Source organism: Rana temporaria, chromosome 1 (assembly GCF_905171775.1).
Source record: "Rana temporaria chromosome 1, aRanTem1.1, whole genome shotgun sequence".
Classification (NCBI taxonomy): domain Eukaryota; kingdom Metazoa; phylum Chordata; class Amphibia; order Anura; family Ranidae; genus Rana; species Rana temporaria.
This window is the reverse complement of record NC_053489.1, coordinates 283,414,168-283,432,248: the sequence shown is the minus strand read 5'-3', so window position 1 is coordinate 283,432,248 and position 18,081 is coordinate 283,414,168. Positions and strand designations below refer to the sequence as shown.

Below are 18,081 nucleotides of genomic sequence, written 5' to 3'. Positions count from 1 at the left end.
GCTCTGAGTCCAGGCAGGAGGAGAGCAGAAGAATGACCCTGGCGTCAGACCGCTGCCTTCTGTCTTCTGATACCACAGGCCCACAAAACCAAAAACCTTGCATCTAGCTCAGTGGTCAATAGTGTACCTCGCTCATGTACTACATATACTGAGCCCTGGGTATGTTTGTGGGTGCCCTTATGACACCAATAACTTCAGTCCCTTGGAAACTGGAAGAAGACCTTGAATCTTCGGCTAGCCAGTTTAGTTGGTGCACTTAGGAATCCTGTTTGGTAGGAGTGATGCAAAGTGTGCTGTGTAACTCATGGAGCAAAAAGCACTTTTACTGCCTGGCAGCGGTTGAGTACAGCAGTGTTCTTTTGTGTAGATAAACACAGGCAACATCTGCATTAAGTGTCTATCTCTGTAAAAATGGGCAAGTGCCCGCTCACCAATCCTGCAATTTAAGGCCCAAGAACAGTCCTGGATGAGGCAAGTTCTTCAGGTAGCCTGACTGGCTATCTCACAACTGGAACACTTCATGCTGTCTGTACAGGTGTGCCAGGAGAATGCACCTGGGATCCCCTTCAAGCAGGATGTCTTCAACTGGCTGTGGATGCTTGGAAGGAACATTACACTGTGGCCTCTGGGTGTCTTCTTCTTTTCCCCCAGAGCATGCTGGGATATGCAGTTCTGCCCCATGAAAAACCTATGGGGCTGTTTTGTGTTAAGGATTGTGTCCCACAATCTTTTGCTCTTTTTGAAGCTCTTGTTCATTGGCTCCCTCCCCCTGCCAATAGGAAAGCAGGGGAGGGAACAGCATGGATGGCCAGTCTTTCTGCGGGTGCTTCTCACACAGAGGGGGTGAGAATCGCAGGAGCCGACAGGCTATGTCTCTTTATGAGAGCCTGTGTAGCGTTGGTTCCTGGCGGTAGCTGGTGAGAAGCGTGAGGCACCTGCTACACAATGCTATATAAAAATTGCGTGTGTATCTACTCGGACGACTACAATTGCTTTTGTTGACTTAAAAATTGAGGGCTCCTTCCCTTTGCTTGCTACTTACTAGTCAATCATCATCCATTCAAATATTTTTTGTACACCACTAGACCCAACACTACCAGGTCTCACTCAACTTGTACTAACATACTGTATATTGTCTGTCTTGATTCAATTTGATAGCCAAATGTTGTGGCTATTGTTGCATTCTCACAATAAAATGTAACAACTCTGATTTCAAATGATTCTCTGCATTCTACCAAAAAAAAAAAAAAAAAAAAAATGACAAACTAATCAATGGAAAAGGAGACCTGACCATGTGAGGGACAGACATTGATGGAACATCTCTTTGAAGGAAACTTCAATATAGCAACATTTTTCATAATGGAGAGGTTTGTACTATGAGTTGTCTTGGATTGCTGATCTAATTTTCTGTCCTGCTGTCAGGGAAAAAAAATGAGCAGAGATCTCCCCAGTTGATTCCCTGATGACAAAACTGCTTCTCACTTTTTATTTTTTTATTTTTTTTTCTCAAGGCGAAGCTTTGGCTGAAGTTGGAAATTGTTGTTTTTTGCTGTCCAGACACACCCAATTCAGAGCTGAAAATGTATTTTTTTTTTTAAATCTGATTTGGAGCAACTGTCATTTTTGGCTCATGCACTGATTCTTTGATCGGTAAAGATTATGAACCAATATAGTCAAAAAGATTAATCAACTAGTAAATTAATCTGTGGACTTTCTCCTCTTCCTTAACTTCTTGCATAGCCCTACATTTCTTAAACCAGAATTCAGTGGTTGTAAAGGCTCATGGTTTTTAACTTTCATGCATATGCATTTTTTTAAAATTTGGGGTGGAGTTCCCCTTAAAATCCACACCAAACCTGAAGGGCCTGGAATGGATATTTGGGGGGGGGGGGAACCCCACTTTAATTTTTTTTTTTTTTTTTTTTTAATTGACGGCAGGGTTCCCCTTAATATCCATTCCAGACCTGAAGGCCTTTTTAGGAATGAATTCTCTGAATTGCCGGGAGCCGACAATTCATTATAGCCGCGAGTCAGTTTTAAATGACTTATTTTCTTTCAGAAATGACACTTTGTGCAGAGACAGTTCTAAGTACGGGAAACATGCGCTATTTCACATGCTTACTTTACACCCCTCTAGGTACGAAATTTAAAGGAATATTTCACTTTAGGCCTTATTAAATTCACTGTGCCCGAAAAAACGGCCATCCTTTTAAAACTTTTTTTTTTTTGCATTGGGATACATGTCGTCTGGTGCAGGACCCAGGTCCCCAAACACTTTTTAGGACAATAACTTGCATATTGGCCTTTAAAATTAGCACTTTAGATTTCTCCCATAGACTTTAATAGGGTATTCCGCGGCTTTTCGAATTTGCCGCAAACACCCCAAATTGTTTGTTGTTCGCCGAACAGACAATGTTCGAGTCGAACATGAGTTTGACTCTAACTCAAAGCTCATCCCTGTTGGCTACATTGCAGATGCACCCACAGAGTCCATCAAGTTGGCAGCAAGGTCAGGACTACTAGCTGTCGCAGCAAGACACGCGATTTGTATGAAACTGGACAGGCGATTTTGCATCCAAAACGAGGTTGTGCAATCTCCCATTTACTGGGGATTTTCTTTTCAGTTCAGGCCTAGATGAGGCCTTGGAAAGAACCGCAGACAGGAAGAAAACCTTTCCTGCTGAGAACGCAAGCCTTCACAAAAGGTTTTTTCGTGGACCAAGAGAACGTCCTCAAGAAGAGACTACCCTAAAAACTGGATGGGTCACAAAGGGATACCAAAGAGTAATGTCCTCTTTGGCTCTTCTAACCAAACCACCAATCGGTGATGACAAAGGGCCAGTAGGTGGAAGACTGACTACCTTCCTACCTCAATGGCAGAAGACAGCCAATCAATTTATTTTGGACATTATCACAAGGGGCTACTCCATGGAATTCAATTGTCGTCTTCCAGAGAGATTTTTGTTAACACTTCCCAGGATCCAGAAAAAGCCAAAGCTCTTCCACTATTGCTAAGGGGAACTGGTGGACCAGAAAGTCCTTGCTCCAGTCCCAGAGAAGGGGGGGCAGGGGAAGGGTTTTCATGATGAAAAAACCTTCCGGGAAGTTTCGATTGATACTAAATCCCAAGCCCTTGAACAAAGTGATTCAATACAAAAATGTTTGCATGGAATCCATATTCTTGGTCAAAAACATTCTGCAAAAAAACATTCATGGCGACCATGGATCTCGGACACATCTCCACATTCCCATCCGAGAAGAATCCCAGAGATATCTAAGGTTAGCAGTGGAAATGGAGGGAAAGGAATACCACTTCCAGAACAGAGCTCTTTCGGAGTTTTCCTCGTCACCGAGGATATTCACCAAGGTGTTGGCGGAAGCTCTGGGCCCTCTAAGGTTGAAGATGACCATAATACCGTACTTGGACGACCTACTGTTCACAGCACCATCAGAAGCACAGCTGATAAAAGACTTCACAGAAGCTCAACTGTGGCTGAAGTCGCTAGGCTGGATTCTAAACATAGAAAAATCAAACCTGTGTCCCACTCAGAACATCCGGTTCCTGGGTATCTGCTCAGTTCCATAGAGCAGAAGATTTAAGGCCCTCATCAGGAGGGTGAGTTCTATACAGAACAACCTCTCCCTTTACCATCAGAGAGCTGATGTTGGTTCTGGGTCTGCCCACTGGACTGCTGGTATTGATGTCAAAGTACCATCTAAGACCACTTCAGATCTTCTCTTTGGTTCTTTAAGGCCTTGTACACACGATCAGTCCAAACCTACCGTGTGTATGGCCCATCAGACTTTTGTCCTTCAGTCAAGTTTTAGAACTTGCTTTAAAATGGAACTGATGACCGATCGGTCAAAACCAATGGTTAGTACGCAAAAGCATCGGTTCAAAACCGGCGCATGCTCAGAATCAAGTCGACATATGCTTGGAAGCATTGAACTTCCTTTTTTTTTTTTTTTTTCAGCACGTCGTGTTTTACGTCACCGCGTTGGACTTGATCGGATTTTGAACTGATGGTGTGTAGGACCATCAGACTTCAGCCTTCAGTCTGTTTTCATCGGATGGACTGATCATGTGTACAGGGCCTTGGAGAAATATTTGGACAAGTCGGTATTACTCCCGACATCCGTGAAGTGGTCGCTGTGGTGGTGGGAGGGTCCACACAAATTTTAAATCGGGGTCTGGCTTGGTAACTTCCGATCTTATGGAAATTGACCAGATGCAAGCAGTTGGGGAGCTCACCTAGCAGGGGAGATGGTCCCCGAAAGAAGCCCCGGCATCTTCAAACGGAGAGAACTTATGGCGATAGCCAAAGCCATAGAGTTCTTCCATAACCAGCTAAGAATTTGTCGCATCCTGATACTTTCAGACAACTCCCCAGCCATGGCTTGTGTGAACAAGCAAGGGGGCACAATAAGCCAATCCCTAAGCCACATCTTCAATCAAATATTGCTGATGGGCAGAAGGGAACCTGCTGTCACTAAGAGCAGTCCATCTAAAATGGGAAGACAACCAAGTAGCGGACTTCCTCAGCAGCCAGGAGATCTCCCAAGAGGAATGGGTACTACACCTGGAGGTGTTCGGGGAAATTACAGCCCGCTGAGTGCCAAACATAGACCTCTTTGCCTCTTGAAAAAATGCTCAGGTGAAGAGTTTCTTCTCGCTAAATCGGCAACATCGGCCTCTAGGGATAGACTGTCTCCAAAATCCTTGGAATGTCAAAATATGCTATGCCCTCCCTCCGGTTCATCTGATTCCGTGGGTGGTAAACAAGTTTCTACAGGAACATATGAAACTTGTACTGATCGCACCATACTGGCCCAAGAGAGCCTGGTTCTCAACTCCTTAGTCTCTCGGCAGAAGAGCCGTGGCTTCTACCTCACAGGCAGACATGTGACTGGGTCCCCTGACAGGCCTAAAACAAAGTTTCAAATGGGCTGCCTGGTTGCTGAGGACCTCTTGAGATCAAAAGGACACTCTGAGAAAGTGGTGGCAACACTTCTGAGTGGCAGGAAGCCAAACACCAGAGCAATTTAGAAGACCTGGAGGAAGTTTAACAGTTGGTGCACTGAAAACAAAAGACTAAAAATGGATACACCGACCATCCTTGAGTTTTTACAGCAGGGCGCTGATAAAGGGTAAGCGCTTGGTACACTGAAGGTTCAGATGGCAGTGCTGTCGTATCTGGAACAGACGCTCCAAGAGGACCCCTTGGTCTCTCTCATTTTTGCAGGGCACTAGCAAAATACAAACAGCCCAAGACACAAATGTCCCACGTGGGATTTGTCGGTGGTGCTCAAGGGGATCATCAAACTTTGCTTCGAGCTGCTACAAGATGCATCTTTAAGACTAACTCAAATAGTTTTCCTCATAGCCACCACAACCGCACGTAGGATAGGAGAAATACAGGCCCTATCTGTTAGAGCCTTTTTGAAGATTCATGACAATCGAATCATCCAAACAGATCCGGGATTTACTCCAAAAGTGACGTCAACGTTTCATAAATCCCAGGATATAGTCTTGCCTTCATTTTGCAATTCACAGAATAACAGCAAAGAGCAGGAACTAAGTCTTCTGGATGTCAGAAGGTGTGTACTTCAATACTTAGAAGTCACTAATGAATTCAGAACATCAGATGCTTTTTGTCATGTATGCAGGCCAACTGAAGGGTAAACAAGCATCCAAAAAGACAATTGTCAGATGGATCAAGGCAGCCATACTAGAGTGCTACAGTGTTATGGAGATAACGCTGCCAAAAGAACTTAAAGCTCATTCAACAAGGGCTTTAGCAGCTTCATGGGTAGAAAGGGCAGGAGCCACTCCAGAACAAATCTGCAGGGCTGCAACCTGGTCAAGATTCTCGACCTTTTGTTCAGCATTAGACTGGATCTGATTTTCAGCCAGGACCAGGCTTTTGGTTGGAAAGAACTCCAATCTGTTATCCCACCCTAGATTTGGTGAGTTCTTGATTATCCTCTCAAGGGCTGACTTGGAAGATGACTGGGGGAAAAAGCAGTTTCTTACCAGTAACTGTTTCCAGTAGTCTTCCAAGGCAGCACGATCCCACCCTAAAATGTCTAACCTTGTGGGGTTGTGTTGTATATTTTATACCGTTTCAGATTCCGGCCTTCAGTTCTCGGGTGACTGACCAGGGACCTGAGGGACCACCTTAAGGGGAGGAAAATTTAATTGGCAAAATTTAATTGGCAATGTGTTTCCTGATTAGGAGGAGGAGCTCCATCTCTCGGGCTGCCTTGGAAAACTACTGGAAACAGTTACCGGTAAACTAACTCTGCTTTTTCAGTAAATGGCAGCAAATATTGAAGGCCAACTCCACCCAATGTTTTTTCAATTTTGCAATGAATGTTGGCAAGCAGAAACACACATCGGGGCTTATTTCCCTGTCCCTAGGACAGTGGTTACCACATCAAAAAATTTAAGGGGAATCCTCCTCCCAAAAGAGGAACAGACAATACACACCTGACAGAGGTTCTAACTCTCCCCCACTTTGTCAACAGAATTACCTTGTTAAAATGGCCATGGCTGAATTGGACAAAAGTGTGTGTGTGTGTGTGTGTGTCCGGAGACTAAGCTGTTTTCATGTAAAATGTTGTGCTTGGCGCTACCCCCTTCCAAACTTTCCTCCTGCTGTAAGACTACCTATCAATAGGGTGACTTCCTAAAAACCTTTTATGCACTGATCAATTTGGTATGCGTGGTCTGAGGTTAAAGTGAAAAATGAACTCTTGTTATTGTATGGACCGCTTGAATGGTCCAGCTTTAGATTAAATTGCATTTTTTCTTTATTGGTGAATTTACTTTTTTTTTTTTTTTTTTTTTTTTTTTTTTATAGGCACTTCATTCAAAATGTCTTTTATGCAACAATTCCTTGCTCAGGCTAATTTTCTAGAAGGTGGACCTGAACCAGTGGCTGTAAGTTGATCCAGCTGTCTTCAAAATGGATATTGCAGAGATGCAAACCATGGACATTTCTTCCTGCTGTCTATTAACTTGTATCCCCTGAAGAAAATTGTCAAGGATACCTACTACAATACAGTTGTAGTAGCTGGTGTGAAGTGGCTCTTTTCCAAATGCATTTTTAGTAGTCTATTTACTTGTAGGCTATTGACCCAAGATGAGGCAAGTGCATCTAAACTTGCCACTCTCCTGAAGAGCTATCTGCGTTCGGATTGCTTGTCAGAGGTGGTGTGGAGGCGATTGTGATGCCACCTCCCCCACCTGTTTTAACCCCATTTATGCTGACAAATGCATCAGTGCACTATGCATTGCAGAGTTGTGGGTGGCTTTGTATACTGATAGGATTTTGACATTTGCTAAGTAAGTTGAAGCCAGTGGAGGGATTGGCAGAGAGGGGTGGTTAGTAGGGTGACCACATTTCCAAACTACCATTTAGGGACACCCTCCCTTCCCAAAAATCAGCTTCTGCTGTAACGAATCACAGCACAGTGATTGGACACAAGAGGCAGGATTTATGATTTCTCCAATCACAAGCAGGGGGAGGGATTGTGCTCCTTCAGGCAATCCTGGCCAGGACAAGTGCTGTCAGTGAGTAAAGCGGTGATGTGGCTGCCTTTTTTGGGGGCATCAGATTGGCCCGGGGGGGGGGGGGGTAGCGGCTGTGTCAGTTTCATTTCCGGACACTGATTGTCCTGGAATTAATGTGCCCGGGACAGATCTGCAAAATGCAGGGCAATCTGGGACACATGGTCACCCTTGTGGTTGGTAACAATAACCATCAACAAATCTTACTTTTTTTTTTAAACAGTTATGTTAGTAAAGCATTGCAAAGAGCGGTGATGGTGTTTGCATTGCAACCAGCAGAGTACAGAAGTGAATTTAGGCTGCAAAAGTTTGTCACACTTTACAGTCACTGTGCACTTCACAGTTAAAGCCTAATGTAAATCTTGCAGATAGCCAACTGTGGTAAGAATACAGTCTTAACAATTGTCCTGTTACCTAGGGAAACCAAAACAAATGGCAAGTTTGGCCCTACTGAACCTTTTGTACCTTAAAAGTATTCTAGTATATTGTCAATACACACAGGATAGCAAGGCTGCCCCTTGACCTGTATGCAGGGTTCTTGAACTAAATTCTGATATTTGAGATGCTGAAACCCCACAAGACAAAACTGAGGTGTGTAACGTAATCTGTAAAAAGGCAATCACTAGTGCAGGGATGCAGTATTTTTCTATTTGTATTTAATTTTACAGGAAGTTGGGAGCTTATTTGTATCTGCTTGTTGGTGTTCTGTAAGCACTTAATGTACAATCTTTCACTTGTTGGGCTGAGCTTGCTCCAGCAGGGTGTTCTACAGATGGCAGTCTGTGAGATTTATTGTCCTAGCCCATCAATTAGGGTGACCACATTTCCAAACTGCCATTCAGGGACACCCCCTTCACAAAAAATGCCAATTTTAAAGGCTTATATGCAAGTAATTGGCCATAATGGGGGTATAGGAGTCCGGGTACTGCCTTGGGGGACATGTATCCATGCAAAAAATGTTTTTAAAAAATGACTTTTTTTCAGGAGCAGTGATTATAATTATACCTAAAGTGCAACAATAAAAATGAACAATTCCTCTAAATATAGTGCCTGGGTGTCCCCTTAGTCTGCCTGTAAAGTGGTACATCTGTACCATGTATAGAAATGTTTTTTTTTGCTGCAGCATGTTCTAAAGAAAAAAACAAGTTAAATTGACTCAGTTGCAATTGATGCCACCCGGCTATTGGGGGGGGGGGGGGTGTTGAAAAAGCAAAATGTTGTGCCCCCCCAGTTCATACCAGACTCCTTGGTCTCTACCCCCCCACCCCAAAGCACCTTGTCCCCATCTTACCCTGGCTGGTGGTTGTGGAGTGCAGGCAGAGGGGTTATCAGAATCTGGAAGGACCCAAAGGGTCTGGAAGGCACTAGGGGAGGGGGACCCCACACTGTTTTTTTTTTTTTTTTTTTTTTATTTGGCCGTCAGCAGGGAAGTCCATTGACAGCTGATGACTCATCAGTTAATAAGGACGCTGGCTTTTGCAGCCCCGCTCCTTAACAACCAGATTTTACTGTGCCCTGGTTGGGTGCATTGCAGGGCATTTGGCAGGGCGAACACCCTGGGCTGGCAAACAGTTTCCCTCGTCGGCTCATCGGGTGGCTGTGTCAGTTTCATTCCGGGACACTGTATTGTCCTGGAATGAAGGTACCCGGGACAGACATACAAAATGTGGGACTGTCCCAGGCAATCCGGGACACGTGGTCACCCTACCATCAATGCTCTGGGGGGCCTGATGATGCATGCTGGGTGAGATATTAAATATGAGATGCCCCCTCATCCTCACAGGACAAGAGTCCAGACCACGTGTCAGGTGATGAGACCCACCTTGTTCACAGGCCTTTAGGCCTAATACTGAAGTGCTGCAAGGATCTCTCCTCCTGGGAGGAACTCTTGCAGATACTGGGATGGAGCTCTGCTTGGATCTACAGAAAGTAAACTGCAGCTGGCCTCCACAATGGTATGAAAGCTGACCTACCTGCCATAAATACTAAGACAAAGTTACCGGTAGAACCTCAGCTGCCAAAAAGTCACATTTGAAGGCAAGTGTCCAGTCAGTATAGCTCTTTGAGAGCGGGACCCAGAAAGTTAAGAGACTTGCAAAAAATACAAATCAATAGGAATCATGCACACTCCAATTCTCCATGGGGTCTCCAAACTATGGCCCTCCAGTTGTTCAGGAACTACAATTCCCGTCATGTCTGTGACTGTCAGTTTTATAATGTCTCATGGTACATGTAGTTCTGCAACAGCTGGATGACTGTAGTTTGGAAGTTCCTGCACTAGTGCATAAAAGCTACAAAAAATTTAAAGAGGCTATAGGCAAACCTAATTTTGGATAAAGAAAGGGAGGGTTAAAACTTGACTATTAAAAGTTCTCTATTCCAGCATTCTACCAGATTTAACTTGAGCTGGTACCTCCCAGTGATATCATGAATCCTGATGGGCATACTGATCTGTTCTTGACCCTCATATTAAAACAAATGGATCAGCAGAAGTCATGCCTTTTCATAAGGCTAGGTTAGTGCAGCACAGATTTTCATTTGTTCACTGTAGTACAATAGATGGATAGAGATCTCTATTAAAGATGAAATGGTATGGCTCTCCAAGGGTCACCATATGTTACAATCTCTGTTCAATACACTTTAGATGCACCATAACTGCCTTCCTAAACTATCCAATTTATATCTGGTTAGGTAGGCTGCCCTTGCACTACATTGTTTTTGGTAGATCTAAAGAAGAATATATGATCAGATTGTGATGGAGGTGGTGAGTCTAAAACTAGACAAAGCTGCAGGTAGATATTAAGTGGAGCCAAAGCTTTTTATTTCAGAAATGCTGGCTACCAGAATGACTTCCTCACTGTAAATATTCATAGTGAAGGAAATGGATTTACTCTAACATGTGCTTCATATAAGTGGAGAATGAATTTGGGTGTGGTGCCTACCATTGGCATCAAGGCTGCTTATCTTGGCAAAGCTAATCTTGGCAAGTTATAGCTTGCATTTGGGGGGGGGGGGGTTCAGTGATAGGATTGTGTGGTTTGTAGGAGGTTTTTGGCCAAGTTCTTTGAACATTTGAATAAGGGACTTCGGTTAAAGCTAAACTTCAATGCAGATGAACAAAAACGAATGTGGCTATGACACAAATTCATTAAAGGGGAAGTTAGTGTTAAAGTTGACTTGGTACCCAGCCTCTTGCAAACCCCAAAGTAGCAGCCTTTGAGAGGGAGGGGCAGGACCAGGCATATGCAGATAGGGGAGCAGAGATGATCTAATAATTTTGTTGTTCACAGTCCAGTTAGCAGACTGTAGGTGGAGACAGAACACCACTGCATTCTAGAACAGTCATTCACCAGACTATGCTTTGTGGTAGGGCTGTATAAATCTTATGGCAGGATGGACAAATGACAATCTGGCAGATAAAACTGCTCATATTTTTTTTATCTGTGTATATGGCTGTTTGCTTGGAGTTGAGCTATAAATAAATAGGAGAAACTTGGTTCTTGGTGACTAATGGCAAAGGGACTACATTTTGGACCTTCACTTGTATGTGAAATATAGGTAAACGTACTCGAAGAAACATAGGCCACTTCTGCTCATCTCACCTTATTTGGTGCCAGGCTGCCCTTTTCAACTGACTTAATATTTTGTCTGACCCTGATGAATGCACATACATCACATCCAGGATCAGTAACAGAAAATGTAAAACCAGAGACTGGGGGGCAAGGTTTTTTTTTTTTTTTTTTTCACATGGGGATTAGCAATGGCAAGCAGCCAGTGACATCAAGCTGACATGTATTTGTATTCATTTTTTGCATTGTAGGTAAGACGTTTCTAAGGAATTAATGTGGTTATTTAGACTGTACTCTTTGTGGAAGCGAGCAATAAGGGGCGTGCCGCATACCTGGTAGAGGCTAAGCTGACTAGAAGGCTTCCCTCGCACATTCTGTCCACTACTATCTGGAGTTGGTGATGAGGTGTAGCAGAATGAGGAATGACATAGATACCTGCATTGGGACTTGAGATAGTGGGTGGTCAGATGAGTATGGATGCTTAATCTGGAACTTGTGCAGAATGTTGGCATTTAGATAAAGCGGAGAAACTCTCTGATGCAGTCACGGTCAAGAACTAGAGTTGGTAACATTCAGTTAGAGGTACCAATTAGGAAGGCTGGGTCAAGAGCCAGACCGGGTCAATGTCTGTTAGCTGAAGTACAAAAAAACGGCAGTCAGAGGATGAAGTCAGTATACAAATCAAGGTCTGCAATAAGAGATTGGGATTAAGCAGAGTCAGAAGGCGAGCTGGGAAACGGGCTAACGGGATGCAGGTCTGGTGTTGCGTTTTGTGTTATAAAACAAATAAAATTATTTTTTAGAGCATTCTATACAGGCTTAGAGGACCTGGCATTAAACACGTATTCCAACAACGTATACCCAGTCATTTCCTTTTTTGAATCGCTTGGGTTTTTTTTTTTTTTTGCTTTATACACTCAAAAGCAGGGCTCTTCAACCTTCTTGAACTGTATGGTCTATTATAAAGCAAACAGTTATATAAATTGCTATATAAATCCTGAATAATCATATAATTTCAAAGATTGCTTTCATGTGATCACAATACAAGGTCCTCTTACTTTGTAGGCTGAAAATTGTGGCCCATCACTACAAGCAACATCTGGATTCAATCCTGCAACAGATGCTGCTAATCTTGATAAAGCAATAAAAGCTAAAGGTAAGAAATATAACAATTATCTATAGCTTTAGTGACCTAACCTGTAATGAAGTATGCTGCACATTGTGCAGATGGCTGTGTCCTTTTAGAAATCTTCTATATAGGGATACCCTGTCCTCTTCTGCTGAATTTCTAGCGCTAAGAGAATTATTGGCTCAGTGTTCTGCGAGGCAGTGTTTTTTTTTTTTTTTTTTCCCCCCCCAGACTTCAGCTTTAATATGTAAGGGTCTCTAATTCACAGGATTGTTAAACACTCTGCATGACTTGTAGTTCTGGAAGCATCCGGAGATAAACAAGGTTCTGTCACAACTCCATTGTCACTGTCTTGTCATAAACAAACAGACTTAATCCCTACCTGACATGCATATACATATTTTATAGAGCTAGGGAAATTATGTGGTGTGTGTAAGGTGTCATAATTTATTCCTCATTTGACTACATTAAAGTCTGGGCTAGAGCTAACTTAAAGGAGAAGTACAGTCAGAGCTCGTTTCGCGGTACTTCTAGGCATTCATTCTGCACTCCAATGACCCGTTTCCAACGTCCGCTGATGTTGGAGACAGTCCAGGCTGGGACAAGATTGCGATGGTCGCGGTCTCTCCACAACCCTGGACCAGCACCTGGCTCAGCCTCTCCGTGAACTGAGATCCTAAGGCCCCTTTCACACTTGTGACTTCAAAGTCGCATGTAAGTGGCATCAAAATCGGACCAAAGTAGTGCAGGGACTACTTTGAAGTCAGCGCGACTTAGTCGAGCCAATATGAATGGTAGTCATTGGAAATCTGACAGTCACCAGCTCTCTGCTCAAGGATCTGAGTGATCAGCAGTCTTTGGTCACTCGGTTTATAGTCTTGGAGAGCCGGCGGGGGGACAGATGCAGCATCGGATTGATGCTGCATCCACCTAGGCAAGTTTTGAGTTTGGAAATAAACAAACTTTGCTTTAAATTGACTTCAACTACCCTGTGAATGGAAGATGCATATACTTGCCTATTCTTAGAGCACTTTGGTCTGGTCACATGATCTGCCCAGCAGCCAGCTTCAGGGGACAGAAAAGTGCCAACGATGAATGGAAAGCCAAGGCGGTCATGTCGCCCATAACCATACTATTGGGAATCCGTTGTCGGCTGTCCCTCCTTTTACCCAAAGCTGGCTGCATGGAGCTGATAATGTCTGCATACTGGAAAACAGCTGAGTTTAGGTCTCCCTATAGATCTCTCTTCTAAACAGGTTAGTTAGTACAGGTGATTAAAAAGGGAGTTGGGAGAAAGTTTAAAGTGTTACTAAACCAGGACCCTGCATTCACTATATCTGCTAAAACTGCTAAATAACTTTTCTCATCAGCAGTATATAGAATTCTTGTGACTTTTTCTAATGTCTGGTTAAAGCTTGGGAGTCTTCATTCTCTAACTGTCTTATGAGGCTGCATGACACCTGACCTTTTGTCTGGACAGTGCTGATTGACCCTGTGCTGATCACATGCACCTGCCTAAATACAAAAAACAAACAAAACAAAATAGCAGAACTGGGCATGTACCGAGTGCCCCAAGGCTCTGTACTGTCAGATGATTGGGGACACTGGAAGGAGGGATCGGAAGACTAAATCAAACGGCCTTTCTATGCAATGTGGAGGATTAACCCCTTGGGTTCCACAGTGAGGTGAACAAGCATGTGTTGTAGCATATACAGACTGAGTTTACTGTTGTGGGTTTAGTACCACTTAAACCTTGGCTGTAGCCTGCAGTTCTACTATAAACTGAAATTTGTTTATTGGCATGGACTATAAAGCGACTGTCTAAATCCTTAAGCTGAGTATATAGTGTGTTTTGTTCAGTCTAATTGATTTCCCCAATCTCACAGGCAAGGGGGCTTGACGAATCTTCTGCTGTGCTATTGTGTTCTGACATCAGGATTCCACTACACTGGTCAGAGCAGCAGCAGCAGCTGATTGGCAGTTTTCCAGCAGTCTAATTCAATAAAAGCTGATCTACCAATCGACTTCTGTTGGACAGGGAGGGCAGGTTGAAATTCGGCTGGTCACGTTTTGCTTCATGTGTACCCAGCTTTAGATGAAGCAAGTCTTATCACTAAACTTATATTCTTGCTGCTTTTTGAAATCTGGAGAAGCGAGTGGAAATCTGCTAAAATAGGACACAGACTACTATAAACGCACAACTTTCCTGACTCTACCCAAAATGTATACCATATCCTGCTTGAATCTTGGTGCCAACCATTCTGGTCATGTGTATATTCAATTATCTTTGCAGGAAAAAAGACTTGCTGAATATTATGTTTTTGTTACCACAGGGGTAGATGAAGGCACCATCATTGATGTCCTGACTAAAAGAACCAACAGTGAACGCCAGCAAATCAAAGCTGCTTATCAACAACAGACAGGAAAGGTAGATAGAAACTTGAATCATAAAATCTGATGGGTCATGCTACAATTGCAGGATATGGAAGGAGAAAATCCTGGTCAAGTGACAATTGTCACTAGTACCCAGATTTATGTAACGCTGTTCAGAAACCCTTCTATAATTATCTGTCTTGCAAGATCTTTTGAAATGTTAACTCCGTTGTGGTCAAATTAATGGGTTGGCATTGGTCACCTTCAAGCCCTGGTCATCTACCATTCCTTTTAAAATGGTAGATGGCGGTCTTCATAGACAGGGTGTGGTTGGTGCGAGAAACAGAGTTGCTCGGAATATAAAGGTTCTAGTTTGAGCAAATACAAACTCTTGGTGTATAAGGAATACCAACGCAACTTGTTCTCACCTATTGTGACTACACTGATCAGAAAGTGGAAATCTCCAGCAACCACCTACTTTAAATGAAGATGCTAGGTAAAGAGCATTTTTCACTGGTTTTCCTGTCTAATATGGTGTATATACCAGAGACTATGGGGACTTGCCATCAAATATAGATGGCTGATCACCATAATATGAACTGTGTAACATGACTGTACATACTGTAATAAAGTAAAAATGGCATGTATGAGAGCCAGTGAACCGCATGCATTTAAAATTTGAAGCTCCTCACTGCCACAAAGAAAAGTTAAAGCCAGCTGATGTAATCCTGAGCTGCGCTAATTGCACAAGAAGTCTTATTTTGATGTAATCACAGATGATATAGCTGGTGATCAATATTCCAATGGAGCTATAGATTCCTTTTGGCTATAGGATAGTAGTTCCCCATTGACCTCAACTGCACCTTTGTATTTAAATAGTGGTAACATATTTTAATTCTTACAGAGTTTAGATGATGCATTGAAAAAAGCACTTTCAAGCAACTTGGAGGAAGTTGTTTTGGCAATGATGAAAACCCCAGCCCAGTATGATGCACATTGCCTGAAGAATGCAGTCAAGGTAAGGAAATTACACAATAGGGCCCATTTTAATATCGCTGCACTAAAGCTCTGCATGTATTGGAAGTGAAAACACATGCAGCAAAACAATGTGTTCATGCTTGATAAGCAGTCCAATTCAGTTTTTGGTGACCGTCTAACATTGAAAAAAAGATCTGTTTAATTTACTTTGACGCTCTGCCCTTGTATGCAAACAAAAGTGTGCGTTAAACACAAATACAATTGTATTAAATGCATGGCAGAAACATGCATTATAAAAAGTGTAAAAGGGCCCTTGCAGTATCCATTTCATTTGTTCTTGGGAGCTTTTCACTTTGCAGAGTGTTGCCACGCTGCATAAGTTTCCGCCATAATGGGCAATCTGTAATCTTGGCATGGATGCTGGTGCTCCAACATGAGAAATTGAGTATTTAAAAGCACAACCATCTCAGAAAACACACATTCAGATGACCATTGGTATCAACTTTATTTTTTTTCCTTCTCTTTAGGGACTTGGAACAGACGAAAGTACCTTAATTGAAATTCTTGTATCGCGGGACAATCGTGAGATCAGAGAAATTAATAAGGTTTACAAAGAAGGTAGGAAGTTATTAGTAAAAACATACTGTTGAAATAGAAGCTGTTGGCACATGCTGTTGCTATGATCTGGCACTGCCTGTTCTAAAACACTGCAGGTCAATTTCATTCAAAAGTGACCATTGTAAATGAGACTTGGCACACTTTTTTTCAGGTTCAGTTGGCCTTTAACCAATCACAACTGATAAAAACAAATCTTTAACCAGCCATAACAAAGTTGCATGGCTGTATGGAGTATGACGTGTGCATGTCAAGGAATACACCGTTTGCTCCTTGCCTGTTTTAACTGGGGAGCCATTATAAACTTTGGTAGTACCATTAGGCTTTTACCCCAGCCAATTGCTAAATACTGCAAGATGTTTTCTTGTGAAGCACTGTCACTTCCATGACAAATTGGGTATACTAATTCATGGCAACCATCTAAATCATCGAAAGGTGTGCAAATGGGTAGAATAAATTGACTCGTAGGATTAGCTTCTGCATGTTGTGGGATTACATTGGGGCAGAGCTGGTTGCATCATTAAGCAAGGTTTTTCTTTTCCCATTAGATTTTAAGAAAGAACTTGCTAAAGATGTTGCTTCTGACACATCTGGAGACTTCCAAAAGGCCCTTCTAGCACTCATTAAGGTATTCGATTTTTGCATTTTATGCTAATCAGATTGTATTGCTTTTGTATGTATAAATTGACAAGGGTATGTGGATATTCTATTTTAACAGAATTCTGTGCTTTTTAAAGTGACTTGTAAATGATTCCCTTGTTAAACGACCCATTAAGTTAACACACTTGCATGTGTCAGGACAAGTCTGATCATTGAGGGAGAGCAGCACTGACTGAGGTGTTGTGTTCTACTTGGTGTGGTCAGTTTTTAATGGGAAAGCAGAGGGACTGACAGGAATACCAGGAATTTCATATAAACAAAGCTATACAAAGGAAACCGACTTTCTCATACAAATGCATGGTACAGAAGGCACAAATCTGGAATATGAAATGTTGAGTAACAAACGCTTTATTTAATCAAACATGATTAGGATATGATTGCCATGCAAAATTAAAGGGCCTTATTCTAGTTTTTCTGATGGGGCCAAAATTGCATACTACAGTACTCAACATTCTAGTGAGCGCTCATATTATGAAGTCAGTTGTAGGCAGGTGCTGTTGGCCCTTTTGCCTGTAGGTGGCTCTGTACCACTATGTGGGATGGGAAGTCGCAAAGGTATTGAACCCTTAAAGATTCCACACAGTGCCTTGAGTAGAAGTAGTCTGGACACTGAATTCTTGTGACTTCAGTGGCCATTTTAGGTGAGGGAACCTTATTAAATAAGCGAACCCACATCACATTGGGGTGCTTTTGGCGATTGGATGTCAGGGACAGGAACCTGCTTGTAGTGGAGTGAAAAGTATGGGGAAAGGTTCCCAATCCTGAGGTTACATAGTTAGTCAGGTTGAAAAAAGACACAAGTCCATCCAGTTCAACCACAAAAAATAAAAAACACAGTACAATCCCATACACCCAACTCCATAACCACAGTTGATCCAGAGGAAGGGAAAAAAACAGCAGAGCATGATCCAATTTGCTACAGCAGGGGAAAAAATCCTTCCTGATCCCCCGAGAGGCAATCGGATTTACCCTGGATAAACTTTACCTACAAATCTTAGTACTCAGTTATGTTATGTACATTTAGGAAAGAATCCAGGCCTTTCTTAAAGCAATCTACTGAGCTGGCCAGAACCAAGTCTGGAGGGAGTCTGTTCCACATTTTCACAGCTCTTACTGTAAAGAAACCTTTCTGTATTTGGAGGGGAAATCTCTTTTCCTCTAGACGTAAAGAGTGCCCCCTTGTC

At 42.7% G+C, this 18,081-nt stretch overlaps 1 protein-coding gene across 1 annotated transcript in view; it reads left to right on the top strand.

Moving 5' to 3' along the window:
- The window catches only part of LOC120943167 (annexin A1-like), a 35,080-nt gene that overhangs the window by 5,266 nt on the left and 11,733 nt on the right, over positions 1-18,081 (top strand). The window contains exons 2-7 of the mRNA XM_040356307.1: positions 6,864-6,943; positions 12,208-12,298; positions 14,605-14,699; positions 15,549-15,662; positions 16,150-16,240; positions 16,786-16,865. Coding sequence (XP_040212241.1) covers positions 6,878-6,943; positions 12,208-12,298; positions 14,605-14,699; positions 15,549-15,662; positions 16,150-16,240; positions 16,786-16,865 — 537 coding nt within the window. The 5' untranslated portion in view covers positions 6,864-6,877. The remainder of the gene's footprint in view (positions 1-6,863; positions 6,944-12,207; positions 12,299-14,604; positions 14,700-15,548; positions 15,663-16,149; positions 16,241-16,785; positions 16,866-18,081) is intronic.